Genomic DNA, 17,107 nt, shown 5'->3' on the forward strand with positions numbered 1-17,107 from the left:
TCTCTCTTGTTCTTCCTTTGGGAGAGGAGGTTTTCTGCAATGTCAACCTAGGTGACTCATGGTGCAGTAGGAAAACACAAAAGACGCCGTTTCCAGCCCAAGGAAAAAAAATCTTTGCTCATTACTCATATTGTGATTTTCATCTTCAAAGCACTTACCAAGTACTAATTTATCCATCGCAGCCTTTATACAGGGACTGCAAAGTCATTTAATTAGAGAAGTTGGGTGGTCGAGTGGCTTAAATAATGACTGACAGCCAAATGGACGTGTATTCTAATTCCACTCATTCATTTGATCTCCCCTGTCTAAATGAACTCAGTCCATTAAATCCGTTTTTTAAAAAAATGCTATAAAAGCACAAGCCTTGTTTGCAAAGCAGCCACAGAATTTGAATGGAGCTGCTGTTTAGAGATTCATCTTCAGAAAATGAACTTTTCCCCAAAAATGATTGCTCACTCTCTGGATTTGCAACTCACTTTTATAGAAGAACAGAGGATTTGCAGATTTTCCCTAATCCCTCCACTATTTCCGTTATCCCTGTTTGAAGATAAATGTACTTATCTGAAGGTCTCCTTAAATACACCTCCTTTTTAGACAAGCTGTGGGAATTGTCCCTTTCAAACCTAATTCTTACTCTGAGAGCAAACTACAAGGATAGCCAATTCTTGATATCTGCAGATAGAATGTCTGCATTTTGGTTTGTCTGCACCAATCTTGCTTTCGATTTTATTCACTCCACTATTGATATTCTCACCTCTCTGTGTCTTTACTCTGCCACTCAGCAGGAGCAAGATGGAGCTCAGAGCTTTTTCTCCCTTCCCCACCCTCAGGAAAACACCTGCCCAAACCAAACCAGACCAGTGACCACCACATTTGTAGGATGCGTAAGTCAGATAGATGACATCTCGGAAAAGCAGGTGCACTTTGGCTTAATGGGGTTTAACCTCAGCCTGAAGAAAGATTAATGGAGCTGCCCTGCTCTGCAGAGGCCCAGCCGTGGAGGAAATAAATGAGAATTCTTGGCCTCCAGACTCATCCATGTACGCATGCAATATAGAGCCACATTCCAGTGACTGATACCCCACAGATGGGGATAACTGAATTCCACATAGAATTTGTGAAGGAGCTCACTCCTGTGCCATGTGTATCAGCATTCCCAAGGGTTGGGAATCCACCCCCAACCCATCTTCTCTCACTGTTTTCCAAGAAGCCTATGTCATAAACACCCACAGTTCAGTGTCTTTCAATCTCTCTCTTTCTCTCTCCTTCCCTATTTCCCTCTTCCTTTCCTTCCTCCCCACCCCATTACACATCCCCACAATAAAGACAAATACTGAAAACAGTGGGGTCTCCCTTTCTGATAGAAATAGTGGGGGAAAGAACCCCAGCAATACAAACTGGAATAGATAAAAAGTGTATCCAGATAGTTGGAGAAGATGGGAAAATAGACCCAGTATTGGGACAAGGAAAGAGTAGAAATTATATATCCCAAAGGCGGGAAGGGTAGGTGGGAAAGAGATGATGAAGAGGCCAGAACATAAGAAAAGTAAATTAAAAAACCCAGCACTGTTTAAATGTGAAAAAGAGCTATAGTAAAAGAGAGGAAGAAATTGCAGAGGTGGAAAAAAGAATGAGAATTACAAGAGGCAAGCTATAGGGAGCCAAGTTAGGAGCCCCATCTCTAGCCAATGTTATTAACTCCTTCTTCCATAAATCTGAGCTCTTTCCCTGTAGAGTTCTCCAATCCCAAGCTGTGATAGATTGTTTCCTTTGGTACAAAGGCTCATTTTAACTAACATAATGATTTTAGAAAGAGAAAAAGACCCACAGCCAAGAGTAAATCCAACACTTGTTTTTATTTTTTTCCCACGGATGCCAGGCACCAGTGTTAGAATGAATTACTGTGGCTCCTCCTCACATAGGACCAATAGCCCTGAGAATTTATCTGTGTTACAACCTCAGAGAATAAAATCAATAGCTGAGTATTATAAACACTGAGCAGTCCCACGCTGAGGGATGCTGAAGCAGGCTGCTAACACCTGGAGGGAACTGGCAAACAATTTTTTTTAACTTTCCATATCTCTAGGGTGAAAGAGCAAAGACTTGAAATAATAAACAATGTTTACAGAAGACTTTTCAGTTCCAATGACCTAAGGTGGAATTAGAAACACAGTTCAGGACTTGGACATAATCACACCTTTTAATAGCTGCAACAAAAAGGCTATAGTTACTTTAGCTTTTAGGTCCAATCTTCAACAATCTATAACCATTTATGTACATTTCTGGCTTAAAGAGACCGATGTTTTACCACCATGTATTTTGCCCTCTTAGAAAGCTTCAGAATCTTCAAAATTCCTAGGAAATTGAATTTTCAGTTTTATTGAACCCCACTGGTACCCACCAATTAGATGCCACTTTACAATGAAACCAGCCTCAAGCTCTTTCATTTTCAAATCTTAATGTGGGAAGCGGAGACTAGAGAACCAAAATGCGGGAGACACACACCAAAATAAGGACATCTCACTTTGGTTAAGCTAAACCAATGTCCTTCCAACAGCATCCTTTGGAAAGGTAGTTAAAAATACAGATGAAAAGTCATCTTATGTACACTCATGTTATATAACAGAATCATGTTATGTTAGGAATTATACTGTGTTGGAATATTCTTAGCAATCAAGAAAAAGGTCCATAACACCACACTTTACATAGGTATTTACAAAATCACCTTTTTAAAGAAATTGGTAGAGATCGCAAAGCCTGCCAACCAAAGCATTATGGGGCCACAAGTCCAGAAAAGATGCCTCATCTGTAGAATCTTAGCATCAGCTGAAACCACAATTCTCTCACTTTATCCTAGTCTTGAATTCTGCCTGCTTCTCAGATATAGACCCTCTTCTAGCAGGAGGGGTCCTTTGCCTATTGGGGTCCTTCAATGGGTTAGTCTTGGTGTCACTCCTCATGTTAAAAGTGCAACAGCTCTTGAGATGTTCTTCCACGGTACGGACCCCCTGAGAGTATGCCAAGCCATCTGAACCTCAGTAATACCCCATAATTGGAGTCATCTCCCTAAGGGCATGTGGGGCTCATGCACCCTCTACACTAGCTGCCCACATGGAGAGATTTTCTTCAGCTGCATTCAAAATGGTACACTGATGTAGATTTCCAAAGGCTACAGCAGCCTTTGGCTACACGGGCATGGCTACATGGACACCCTGTGTGGACTCTTCAGAATCCGATCTCTCTCTCCTCCTTGGGACTGGATCCTCCAAAGCTATCATGTCCTCACATGAATTTCCTATTTGATTATCTTTCCTTAGGAAACATCTCTCCCAGTTCCCCTACTCACCCTGCACTGATCAGCCTTTCATTAGGCCACGAGGCTTCCTCTGCTTCTGGGAAACATGCAAATTATATAGGAAATTCTTCTTTTTCCATAAATAGTTCTTTGAAAATTACATACAGGGGCAGAACCTGGTATAATCCATAGTAAGAGGTAGAATAGCCAAAGACATTATTTTTTTTTAATTGATGAGGATCTAGATCAAAGCAATTCCTTCATTTCACCCTGTGCCGTTTCATCATATGATATGTTTGGCACTGTCAAACTCATTCTAAATCTCAGGGGAAAAGTTATTAGAAGGAATATGATTAAAACAAACTCTGCATAACAAATCTAAGTCTGTCCATAGAGATGGTTCACTGTAAATGAATTGCTACACGTATAAAAAATACTCCGCCTATAAATACATATACTTTTCTCCAGAAATTATCAAAATATGATCAATATTATTAGTAACGTAACTAAATGAAGTATTTATCATAGGAGAGAGGCAAAAAAGGAATGGAGATATGGGGGAAGGGTGCTATTCTATACTGAGTGGTCAGGGAAGGCCTTTCAGATGACATGACAGCTGAGAGACCTGAATGGAGTAAGAGAACAAATCCTTGGACCATCTAGGGGAAGTGAGTTTTAAGCAAAGGGAACAAATGGTGCAAAGACCCTAAAGCAGAAGCTTATTTGGTGTGTTAGAGCAGGGGTCAGCAAACTATGGCCCACTAACTGGTTTTATAAATAAAGTTTTATTGGCATACTCCTTTGTTCACATATTGTCTGTGGCTGCTTTCGCTCTACAATAGCAAAGTTGAGTAGTTGTGACAGTATGGTCAACAAAGCTATTTACTGTCTGGCCCTTTATAGAAAAAGCTTGCTTAACCCCTGGGTAGGATGAACATGAAGGAGGTAAATGTAACTGAGAGATGCAGGCAGGGGCCAGATCACTTAGGGTCTGGTAGGATAAAACCACCCTAACAACCACCCACCCGCCAAAGGAAAGACACATCTCCAAGGGTTAGGAGTGCAGGTATCATCTACAAATTGGGGATCAAAGTCTTCTTTTCACTGACTCACTCCAGGGTGCCAGTCTGAACTCTGCTTTATTTCTGGTCCCCAGGTTCTCAGTCTTTTTTCCCATGTGACAGCAATGTGCCATCTGATAGGCTCCCATGCACACATCCTCAATAGGCCTAGGCAAGTGAGGAGATTTACAACATAAGGGTAACCTTGAAGGTGCACTAACAAAATCGCAAAATGAACATTCACAAATAATAATGATTTTCTACAAATTACTTTGATATAAACCTAATATTTTAAAGTGTTTCACAAGACACAATGAGCACCACTGCCACAGACTATGTTTTCTGCATTTTTTTCATTCAAGCAAAATTCCACAGACACAAAATGTATTCAAAGACTTTGCTACTCAAAGTGTGGTCTGAAGACCAGTAGCATCATCATCACCTGGGAGCTTGTCTGAATTGCAGGATCTCAGGCTCCGGCCCAGACCTATGGATCGGAATCTCCATGTTAACAAGACTCCCAGGAGATGTGAATGGTCACTAAAGTTTGAGACCACTGTCCTGAGAGGAATTGGCCTCTAATTACTGTTTTGCAAGAGTTGGAAATATAGAGTTTTAAGTTTCAAAGAGGTTAGCCTGGTTTATACTATTCATACTAGTGAACATTGGATACAACTTAAGTGCTCAATAATAGGGGATTGGCTAAACAAGAAATGGCACATTTATCCATACAGAAATATTATGCAGCTGTCAAAAACAATATTGTAGAAGAATAGCATGAGAATATATTCATAGTTTATCAGTAAGTGAAAAAAAATCAATTGTAGGTTGGACTAAGACTAAAACAAATGTAGCAATTATGGTTAAAGAACAGAATGTAGATGTGAAAAACCTTAGCAATATAGTAATGATAAAACTAATAAAAAGAGGCGAGGAGAAGGGAGAGGAGGTGCGTAAAGCAGTGTAGGCATGTGGATTTCCTCATCTTTCATAGCCACAGGTAAAAATATGTAATTTAAGGCTAATAAATCAAGTAATAGATTATAATTATATTTAAAAATGTAAAGTCAATCAATTAATCAGTCAATAGAATGAGTATTGAGGAATAGAGAGAAGCAGGGAACAGGTGGAAATACAAACTTATTACATTCATTTTTCACAGGATATTAATAAATACTGCCTAAAATATGAAGGATTAAGGAATTAATTTAAAGTTAAAAAAAAAACAGCTGTGGAACAGACATTTAAGTTTTCCAAATTATCAAAAGAAACACACACACACAAAAGGAAACAGAACAAAAAGCAGAGACCATATGGTAAAAGAAGCAATATAAACAGAAAGCATAACATAAAATGTGATGAGGTGAACAAGACTTCAATAATATAATGAGATAAATTCACCTATTAAAAGAAAAATATTTCTCATAATGGATTTTAAAGCAAAATCCAAATGTTCTTTATATACAAGCAACAGACCTGACAAAAATGACTCGGGCTGAAAACCAAAGGACGGACAGAGGCATACTTGGCCAACGCAAACAAAAAGTAAGCAGGGTCCCAATCTTAATATCAGATAAGGATGAATTCAGAGCAAAGAGCAATAAAGAAAACAAAGGTGGCTTTTTATAATGATAAAAGGGAACAATCTGTAATGGAGACCTAAAAACATGTCTTTATATATTCCAAAATCTGAAAAAAATACTCAAAAAATTGTATAACCTCATGAAAATTATTAATCAAAAATATAAATGAAAGTATTAACAAACAGAACCTATCAGCACATTAAAAGAATAGGACATTACTGTCAAGGATCACTTATTCCAAGAATAAAAGGATGGTTCAATATGAGTAAATCTATAACACAACTGATTACATTAATTGATCAAAGAGAAAAATCACATAATCAATCTCCAGTACACTGAAAGAGATTTCGTGAAATTCAACATCCATTCTTAAGGAAAAAAACTCTTTTAACAACATAAGTACAGATGAACAATTCCTGAAGATAACCATGTGTCTATCGATCGATCCACTTACGCTAAAGCCAGCATCATGCTTAATGGGAAAATACTACAGCACGCTCGTTAAAGTCAAGAACAAGACAAAGATGATATTGACTATTATTCTGACTTAACATTTTTCTGGATGTTCTAGCCAATGTAATTAGACAAAGAGCAAAAATAAGAGGTATAAAACTTGGAAAAAGAGGAGCTAAATTTTACAAAATTTGAAAAAAAAATCTATATGGAAAATCCAAGAGAATCAATCGAAAAATCATTATAATTAGTAAGAGAATTCAGTAAAGGGCAAGAGCTGGTACATAATTAATATACCAAAATCAATAACTTTCATATATATATGTAACACCTAGTTGGAAGAAATAATAAAAAAATTCTCAGAATGTATCATATTCCTCAAGTATGCTATTCTCCTTCATGATTAATCACCTTTTCCCAGGGGGTTCCTGTGACTGACATGCTACCTCCTTGCCCCTGCCTTCTTCCCTGGAGAGTACTTGATGCTCCTTCAAACTCAGCACAATGTCACCACCTCCAGGAAGCACCCCCTGACCTCATAAGTGTTTCGATATCCCTTTTCTATCCTCTGGTCCTCATTTAGACATCACATAGTGCTTACCACACTGTTCTGTAACTGATTATTGGCTGCTGCCCCCATTTGACTGTGAGCTCCTTGAGAAAAGGGACCTCGTCTGCATTATCCCTACATACTCAGAGCCCAGCACTGGGCCTGGCAAAGATTAGGCGCTCTGTCAAAGTCCACAGTAGACACTAAGTTAGGCTTTTGATTCTCTTCATAAGAAATCATGGCCCAAACCCAAAGACAGACTAAGAAATGGTGAAGATGGACAGATAGATAGAGAGGGAGAGAGATGTTAGATTCATATAAGTTGGAAAAGCAGGTGCTGGTGAGTAGGTTGTTATGCCTCATTTGGTCATCTTTATGGATTGTAATTCTTTCATTAATGAAACAATGAATTGAATAAAAAACACTTATTCAGTAAAATGCTGTCCAAAACTGTTAAATTGATGAATGCATGAATGTATTTGTTCTAGAAACAAATGGTTACAGCTTTTATTTGGTTCCTTTCCTAAAATATTTGTTAAATTTGTTGTGTTGACTTTTAGGATATTCTGATTTAGTTTTTAATTATCATAATCATTAATATTATTGGTTTCCCCAAATTAAAATCCTCCACTTTAACATAAGAAGTAGAATGTATACGTCTTAAGCCAATAATTTTGCAATGTCCATATCGGTTAACAAAATCTTAAAAGATGGCTGTATAGAAAATATATAAACATTTTCACCAATGGAAAAAAAGATTAGGTGTTCCATAAATAAGTAGATGGATGGATGGGTGGGTGGATGGACAGACAGGGGAACGAATGAACAACATAAAGAATCTGCTCTCCACATGAACTTTTCAAAATGAAAATTGTATCATGTCATTCTTTTACATGAAAACTTCAAATGCATATAAATAAAACAAAAACCTAAAAAAGAAGAAAGCAGGCAAAGGGCAGAATGGTGTGTAGAGGATGCTATCATTTGTGGGCTTGAGAAAGAACAAACAGGATGGTGGGAGGGAGACTCTATCACTGTGTAGCCTATGTACCTCCTGAATTCTGACATATACTCATATAAGCACAACAGAAAACACTTTCCTATTGTTCCAAAATGTTCTAACGTGAGCATGTGCTTCTTTTGCTAATAATTGTTTTTAAAGAAAACTTCAGAAATAAAGCACCTTTAATGACAGTACAGCCTCTGGAGTTAGTTCCTCATCATTTTAAAGTCATCTTTGTGTTTCTTTTTCTCTAGCTCTGATGTTTCAAGTGAACAGTTTGAAAAATGGCAAACCTTGTTGCGCCTTTTAAAAATACACACCCATCTCTCTTTGCTTGGATCTAATATACACTGTTTTCTTCCTATTTTAACATTTATGATTTACATCAGTGGCTCCTGATCTTTAGTGAGCTGGAGATGACCCCAGGGAGGCTGTTGAAATGCAGATTCTTGGGGTCCTACCCCTAGACATTCCAAGTCAGTGGGTCTGGGTGGAGCTCCAGAATCTGCATTTTTAACATCACCACAGGGCATTCCAATGCAGGTGATCCATAGACTGCACTTTTCCAAACATTCATCCATGCCGTGTTAAGGAAACTTAGTATTCCTCATATAAAAGTGACAATCCTAAGTAGTACAAAATTTAGATCTCTCCTTCTGATGACTCCTTCCCCAACACACACACAGGCACGCGTGCACACACACACACTACTTATACCTTTATAAACATCTGTATTACGTTATATGCCTTAAAATGTGGTTCTTTGAACACTCACCTTGTCTTCTCTCTCAGCTTTTTGAGAGTGAGAGCCATGTCTTTCTCTAGCCTAATGCTCCAAAGGTGTGAAATAAAGTATGTGTGACAGAAACCAGAGCATACAGTTCCAATTTTACTTTCTTTGCTTAAGGATTGTTTCTCTGCCAGCTGTGTAAGTTCCTAGTCTTTCTTCCTCCGACAAAGCTCAGATGTGGACAGCACAGTGCTAACCGTCTCCACTGCACTACTGCCCGGTAAGTCTAGAGAGGGGCAGTTGTTTTATGTAAAAGTACATGTATAAATCACTTCTGGTAGCTTTCCCAGGACCTCTGATGGGCCCTTTCCTCTGAGAATCTTAGAGTGAAAAGAATGCCTGAAAAAGCAGCACAAATTGTTCAGATAAACATCCCAGTGGGTTTCCCACATGACATAAATTATCGAGTGTGATGTGAAGGGACCCACGATTTATAGCGGCAGCTCTATGCTACCCCCTGGTGGCAAGATGCTCCATGGCATCCCAGCCCCACCCGCATCCCGGCTGTCACGGCGGACTCCCACAGCCCAAGTTCATTTATGCACCATGGACTCCGATGAACCAAGTTCATTTATGTGTCTCCAGGAGCACCAAGCCCAGTGCGCCTACAAATATTTGCTGGAAAATAAGTTAACAGTATGAGTGACAGGAAACAAAAACCCGTGTTTAGAGTTTTTCTTTCTTCTGCTCAACTGAGGATCACTGGTTCTGCCAATTGTGTAACTTCCCAGGTTTTTTTTTAGCACAGAACTTGTGAGCCTAATCTTTTAATGAACAGATCCGTCAAAAGGCAAATGTGGAAGACCTCTTAGACTCAAAGCACAATCCTAATAGCACAAAATATACACGCCTATCTCGTCACTGGTAAAACTCTAGAGCTTTTGAGAAAGGTCATTGCACTCAACAACTGAGACAATCATCCCCACCCAGACCTGGAACCCTCAGAACGGGCTAAGGCTAGCTTGAAAGTGATTGTTCCAGGAATATAACTCGGAGGATTTAGCCTGAAGAAGAGAGAGGACTAAGAGAACTGAGCAATGATTTACCAGCCTGGAGGATGCTCTGTGTCCACTGAGAATAAGAAGAAATAACCTAGGGTGGCAGTGGAGGGTGGCTCAGGTTCTTTTGGTAAAGAGCTTCCTAAGAAGCGCCCGAATCTTGCACCTGGATTCTTCTTCTTTAGAGGTCACTAGGAGAAAAAAAAATGTAATCAGAAATAAATGCGGCCCTGCCCAAGGCAAGGGGGATGCATTTGATGGCATTCTGGGTCCTTTCCAGCCCTACAAGTAGAGGCTCATTTAACAGTCCCTGTGAATAGGCAAGACGAAATAACACGAATAAAAGCAAAAGCCAATTTTCTTGTAAGACTCAGACAGAAACGACCTCATGGCACACACAGCTATCATAGGAACTGAACGCATCTCTGGGATTTCAAGTTCCCTGATGACAGAATAAGCCTTTAATGGAAGATGCTTGCTGTGCTAATGGTCAGGCCTAAGTGGAAATTCTGAGATCAATAGGCCTTTCCAAATTCAGGAAATCAAGACTGCACCTAAAGCTTAATGGCCTGATAAGAACAGCAAATACATACTGTCCTTTCCTCTCCACCCTGCCAGGCATTTAATTGGTTCACACCCCCTTTTTCCTAGAAGTTAATGCTGTCATTACATGCAAACTTTGGGAAGAGGTGAGCAAGGAGAGGAGACAAATTGTTCACAGAAGATCCCGTGGAAGATGGGTTTAAGGCAATCTAGGCTCTGCCTCATCACAAACAGCAACATTTTCAAAGCACGCCAGTGAGGTCCACTCCTAAGTTGAGTCTTTTCTATGCTTAAGACAAGTCTCTACTTTGCCGGGATTACTAACTGGATCAAATGTACCTAATTCAGAGTTATAGGTGCTTTGTTTTAGGTGAAAGTTTGAATTATACCTTTTTAAAATGCAAAATAATTCTTTCCTAGAACAGTGCTTACTGCCCTGGGCATTGCAGTGAATCTTCGATCAGGAAGGTTTCTTCCCTGTCCTTGGCTTTTATGAAGTGGAAAAGGCCAAGTTAAACATCAGGGAAATGAAGGAAGCCTTAAGAAAGTAAATTAGGAAACAAAATCATGGATCTTAAATACGAGCAAAACTTGCACGTTTAATAGGGAGTCATCTGTTTCCCACACTTTCTACAGGTCCAGTTCAGACAGAAGTCACGGGAGAAAAGACTTCTTTACGAGCTAAAGGGATCTTCTGTTCAACTGGATGACTGAGGGACAGTCCAACTCTCACCAGTAAAGGGCTGGAGAGAGGAGCAATGCGTAATGGAGGAATTTTCAGCAAGGGTTGAAGCACACAGGGGTGAATGGCCACAAGTGTGATGAATGAGAAGGTCCCTCGGCACTCCTCCCATCACTGAAATGTGCCTCACTCTATCATTGGAATTGCCTGGATTATTTTGTCCACCACCCCACTTCCAGCTAGACTGCATGCTTGGAGAACTGGGAACACGTCTGCTTTTTTTTTTTATCATATGTGAAGCACCTAGCAAAGTGCTGGCATTCAATGAATAAAAGTTAAATTAATTAAATTGAGCAAAGATTTTGCTCTAATAAGTAAATCAGGCAAGAACAAAAGAAGAATTAACAACAGGCCTCCATTACTTAATAACATCTCATAAATATTAAAGTTACTTTCAGAATATAAGAATTAATAACTGAATTCTGAAGTTGAAAATCTACTGGGGAATCGTTAATTCTTAAAATCTTACGTTCGGAAAAATCTATTGCTTTAAAACTAGATTCCTCTTACTCATCAGTAGGATCCATAAAATAAGTATTTAATGGTTTGCTTTGCGCAATCTTAACAAAGGCAAGCTCTAGCTTTGTCCTGGAGGAGGAAGGGACTGTGACAGCGTGCCTGGATGACCACTGTTTACCTGATTTCTCACCAGAAGCCCACAGGCGAAGGGACTGCTTACTCCAAAGCCCCAGAATATAAGAAACAGCCCAAGCAGCCAATAAGTCTGGAGTTTCACTTCCAGAGGAACCTCCCTACACACTCAAGAATTTTTTCTTGCTGAGTTTATCATTAACAACCACTCATCAAATCTACCAGTGTTGGCTTTGTGAAATCCCTCCCCACACCTGTCACCTAGGGCTTTCTCTTCTCTTCTCTTCCTTCACTGAGTGGGCGCAGAGTAACAGAGGAGAGTGGAAGGTGGTGATGGGCAATGCGGATCTGTTGCTGAAAAGTACACGTTTTAAAGATATTTTATTTTTCAAAATCATTAATGACCCAAAAAGCAAGCCTTAAAGCAGGAAGAGATAAAAACAAAACCCAAAAAACAAAACTTGCAATTTAAGCTTCTTAGGGGGAAAAATGCTATAAATATGAAAGGACTGAAAGAGAACATTCACTTTGAATGCACAGTCCCAATGTACCCGACCATGACTTCAAACAGCTATGTCCCCAGTGCCTTCCTAGTGCTCTAAAATCACCTCTCTCAAATAATGAGACACGGGTCTCCTTTATTTTTTTAATTATTTTGTACGTAATTTTTATAAATTGCGTCAGACCCACAGTGAGTGTCTTTCTGGGAGTTTCACCAAAACCAAAGCAAAGTTCAAAGAAAAAATTGCAGCGGAAGATCAGGGAGAGAATGCAGAACCGCGTGCTCACAGAGCTAACCTGCACGCTGTCCTTAGTCTTGGGCACCTGAAATCAAGCCCACAAGTCCACGCCCTGGGGCTAAGGGGACCACGCGGAGGCCAGCTGCAGGACAGCAGAGCCTGGTCCTATCTCCCCTCCAGGGGTCGAAACTGTAGCTCGCGCTCAAACTGCTCCGCAGTCAGAGTGCCCTGGATGGCCTCGCAGCCCGGGTTGAACACAGAGTAGGCGCTCTTCTCTCCCGCCTTCTTCTCTCCTGGGCCTCGTGTCCCAACGTACATCCAGTAGAACAAAGACAGGACAAAATAAGCCAAGCCAAATTCCAGTTCCACAAACAGTCCGAGCAGGACCAGCCAGAGAAGAACCTTCAAGAAGGTGATGTTGGTCAGGATAGACTGGTCCCGTGGCGATGGCAGAGGAATGGCTGTATTCCGTGGTGGCTGTGATGTGCTGCTCCCAGGCTGAGCGGCTTCCTAGGATACACAAACAAACAGAAGTAAGAATAAAGGGGCATGGGGCTGAGAGATTGAGAACCAGTGTAGAGAGGCAGCTCTCAGCGCTCTGGGAAGGCTTCCGGCTCATTGATTTCTATTTTCCTGCCCTGCTCTCTAAAACAATCATCTCCAAGGAGCTCATGCGCCCTGTTCTGACTGAATCAAAACTGATCAGCACTTAGTGAGATGCGACCCAATAAAAACCTTACACTATTCAAATGGATTCCCATTCACGGGAGACATTTCCTCAGATTAGTCTGCTGCTAACAAGAGCTAATTTGTGCCCCATACAGAAGCTCCTCAGTAACTGATCATGCGACAGCCATGCGTATGCTTTGCACACAGAATCGATATGTTTGTTGATTTGATTAGATGAGCTAAAATTCTGTGAGTGACATGATTCTAAAATGAGGACTATACCAGAAACAGGAAACAAAAATCCCTTCCACATAATAAAAAAGAAAAAAATCACTGTTATAGCCACAACTTCTCCATCCTCTGTGACCATCCTACTCCCCGCAGACCCAGGCAGTGTTTCCTAACTAGACTCCCGGCCTCCTCCCGCCTCCCTCCCCAAACCATAGTACGGCTACTAAATGAATCTCCTAAGACGCCCATCAACCTCCTGCTCACAAACCTTCAACACATTTTTATTGCCTGCAGGTTAAAATTTAAACTCCTTGGGCTGGAATCCAAGGCTTTCCATTTACTCAGCAGACAGAAATGCCAGGACATTGGCCTCTGCACTGGGTGCTAATGGGAGACACAGGTATTTAGGTAGCTTTAGGGAGCTTGATCTGTAGTCCAGTATCTTCCAAACTTTTTTGGGTATGACCCACAATAAGAAATACATTTTGTACTATGAGCCAGCATATATATGTGTAACAGAAAAAAAAACTTTCACAAATCAACAAATACCTTCACTATATGAAGCTCTCATTTTCTCTTCTATTTTTTAAACTTTAAACTAAATTGATTTCACCACCCACTAATGGGTCATGACTTGCAGTTTGCAAAACAATAGTCTACAATTTTTCCTGTACAACACAATCCACAATGTATTGCTCGACACATGAACCCTCTATGCAGTTCAACTGGGCTTTCTACCCAAAGCCATTGCCAGCTTCGGCCTGGAATACCCTCTGCTTCTTCTCCTCTCCCCAGCTCCTTGACTTCCTTCCAAGAAAGCACGACCAGTGAATTGTGGATGCCCTGACCTCCTCGGCCATCAAGGAGGGCGCCCCCTCTGCCTCCTGGAGCACTAACTGGCACTCTTTCTCGTTGAGCACCAAACTATTCAGCACTGAAGTCTCGCTCTTTTAATATAGGTCACAAATGTCCCTAGATTGTTACCATGAAGCCATGGACTGCCATTTATTATCTTTTGGTGTCTCCAGAGCCAAACACAGCACCCCACACAGAGGTTCTCAATGCAGAGCTTTTGGTTCATTTCTTCAGTTATATCCCCTGCTCTTCACATGATCATTTAAAAGGGGACAACAAATATCATTTGGTCTCAATAAAAAATACAGGTAATTTGATTTATGTTGCTTCAGAAATTCTATTTTGTTAGAACCTCCTTTTTTAGCACCAACATTGTAATTATTACCTTTTCAGTTAGATTGGAAAGGCCCTTAACATATCATCAGCAACACTCCCCCCCCCAACCCCAGGACACATACATTTACTAAATAAATAAACGTCCCTTTCAGATTGGACCAGTGTGCATAAGAGGAAATCACTGCAGGTCTTAGCAGGGAACTAATACGATCGGATTGATATTTAAGACTACTCTGGCTGCCACGGAGAGAAATGGGCTGCAAGAGCAGAAGCAGGAAAATTGCTAGTAGCTCCTGCCAGAGGCCCAGAAAGAGAGGACCAGGCATAGACTAGGGTGGTGACACACAAGTTGGAGAGAAATGATGGGTTGATGGATACAGAATACATTTTGAATGTGTATGACTTGAAATTCACAGTAAACTGAATTTATTTTATTATTGAGGGAGTATAAAAAGAATAATGTTTATGGCCACCACTTATTGAGCGCCTTCAAGACACCTGAGCTCCTGTAACCCAGGAGGCAGGTGTTATTATTCCCAATTTACTGATAAGGAAACATTGAGACATTAATTTCTCTAAAGTCACAGAGCTAGCGATAGGCAGAAATGAGGTTGGTCTAGGATCCTGGGATGGTCTCCCTCCAAGGCTCTTTGTACTTGATTAGGGGTCTTCATGGGGGATGGCAAGGGAAGGGTTAGAGAGCTAGAAGGAGATGGGGTGGGGGAAGGGGGTAAATGAACTGGCACAGAGAACAAACAAGGGAGAGAAGGGATGTGGGAATTCCTCTGCCTCACTTGGCATTTGCTTTGGTGCCAGTGCACCTTCTGCTGGGAAAGCTGTGTGTGGAAGTGTTGTGGTTGTCACAGCACATCTGGGCATAGTTTAAGGAAGATACTTTCATTCCTCAAATACCAACCTGCTTCCCACCTCAGGGCCTTTGCACTTGTGGTTCCCTCTGGGAGGAATGTCCCCTCCCCCTCATGTCACCTGGCTGGCTCCCTCTTCTACAAACCTCAGCAAAAATGTCATCACATGTGCCCTTCACCTTGTCCCCAGGTTTCTGCAAGAATGGCTCCTTCCTATGAAATGTCACCTCCTCAGGGAGGTCCTCCCTGCCCACACCATTTAAAGTAGCACTCTGCACCCACCTCCCAATTCACTATCACACTAGCCTGGTTTTCTTCCCCTTTCACAGCATTCATCCTTCTGCTCCTTTGTTTATTGGCTGCTGTCCCTGCCTCTTCAAATTCAAATGCAAGACCTGTGAGAGGAGGGCTTTATCTGTCTGTATTACACTTTCTCCTTGGATTTAGGACAGGAGCTGGAACACAGCGGGTACATGAAAGGATTTTGTTGAATGAACACATGATGGTGATGGACAGGAAGAAATTAAAAGATGACCCCTGGCTTTGAGGGGGTGATGCAAAGGCTGTGCTTAGCCAGGTGACTCCAGAGAAGGAGAGCACTGAGCTGTGGGCCAACCTGAGCCCAGGCCTGGAGGTGAGGAGCTGCAGGATGAGTGTGGGCAGTGGACCCTGGGACGACATGTTGCACTGGGGGCTGGTGTGGGATATGCTTGGGGAGGGAGACGGGGGGTTTCTGCAGGATTAAAAAAAGTTACAAGCATTTTTGTCCTAATGTAGTAGAAGCTTGTCACAGGAAGAAATATTTTATTTGAGGGACTGCTTTTCCCCAAGCTAAATTTGAGCGTGGAGGAAGGGGGATGTGGATGCTTCCTTATCAATGACTCCTGAAAAGAAGCAATTACAAAAAGAAGGCTAAAGAAATCTCCGGCAAGCCACCAAAATTATTAGGTAGAGATGGATTGCAAATTAGAAAAAAAAGAATTTAATGAGAAATTTCACATCAGAGCAAACCCAGGAATGATAACCAAGTCCATGACAATGAGCTTAAAACAGAGTCCCTTATGAAAAACAGAGTGATTAATAAGAAGCAACTGGAGGTCCAGCACTTCTCTCATCCTTTTGCCAGGGCATCAGCTTTTGGGTTTTTAACCATGGAAGCTTTCTCCAAGTTTGGCTTCTCTGGGTCCACCTCAGTAATCTCATATTTCTTTGGAAATGAGATATACAGTCAAAACCCATTGTGTGGGTTACACATTGTATTCTAACTGTGGGGAGGAAAAAGGGTAGGGGAAGTGGATTCTAAAATCTCAAGCAACTGTGCTCAGTGAGTTCTAATCAACAACAAAGTTATCCTGAGACAGACTGCCCGCAAGGAAACGGATTGTCTGAATCCTGCCACACTGTTTCTGCAAGTCAGCTGGAACCTTTCGTGTCATGGAGAATAAAGGAACCTTTCGTGTCATGGAGAAAAATATCTAATCAAAACTGAGAAACAAAAAGTTCTCCTTGATTTAAAAAAATCCCCCAAAACCAGACGTTGTGCGATAATAAATAAACTGAAGAGAAATAACTTTAAGAGGCGTAAAGCACACTTCTGCTCCAGTACCTTTTAATTTTTAAAAGGAATTTTTGGCTCTTATTACACTTTTGAGGTAAAAAAGCCTTGTCACAGATTGTCTCAAAGCACTGATTTTCCGTTAATGTTTTGTCCTGTATTCCCACACGGCTCCAATCTCACATGCAAGCCACCTTGCCTTTTTACTCCTGAATGAAAACTAAATGAAGTTACCAAGAGATGCTA

At 41.0% G+C, this 17,107-nt stretch overlaps 1 protein-coding gene across 3 annotated transcripts in view; it reads right to left on the minus strand.

The window, feature by feature from the left end:
• Window positions 1-1,836: 1,836 nt before the first annotated feature.
• SAYSD1 (SAYSVFN motif domain containing 1) overlaps window positions 1,837-17,107 on the minus strand; it is a 60,668-nt gene continuing 45,397 nt past the window's right edge. For 2 of the 3 annotated variants that reach the window (XM_070245528.1, XM_070245529.1), the window contains exon 4: window positions 11,972-12,859. In XM_070245528.1, the coding sequence (XP_070101629.1) occupies window positions 12,515-12,859 (345 nt within the window). In that variant the 3' untranslated portion in view covers window positions 11,972-12,514. Of the gene's footprint in view, window positions 9,925-11,971; window positions 12,860-17,107 lie in introns of those variants that run through there. The other variant, XR_002802257.2, reaches the window with a different exon arrangement.

This window comes from Equus caballus, chromosome 20 (genome assembly GCF_041296265.1).
Source record: "Equus caballus isolate H_3958 breed thoroughbred chromosome 20, TB-T2T, whole genome shotgun sequence".
Taxonomy (NCBI): Eukaryota; Metazoa; Chordata; class Mammalia; order Perissodactyla; family Equidae; genus Equus; species Equus caballus.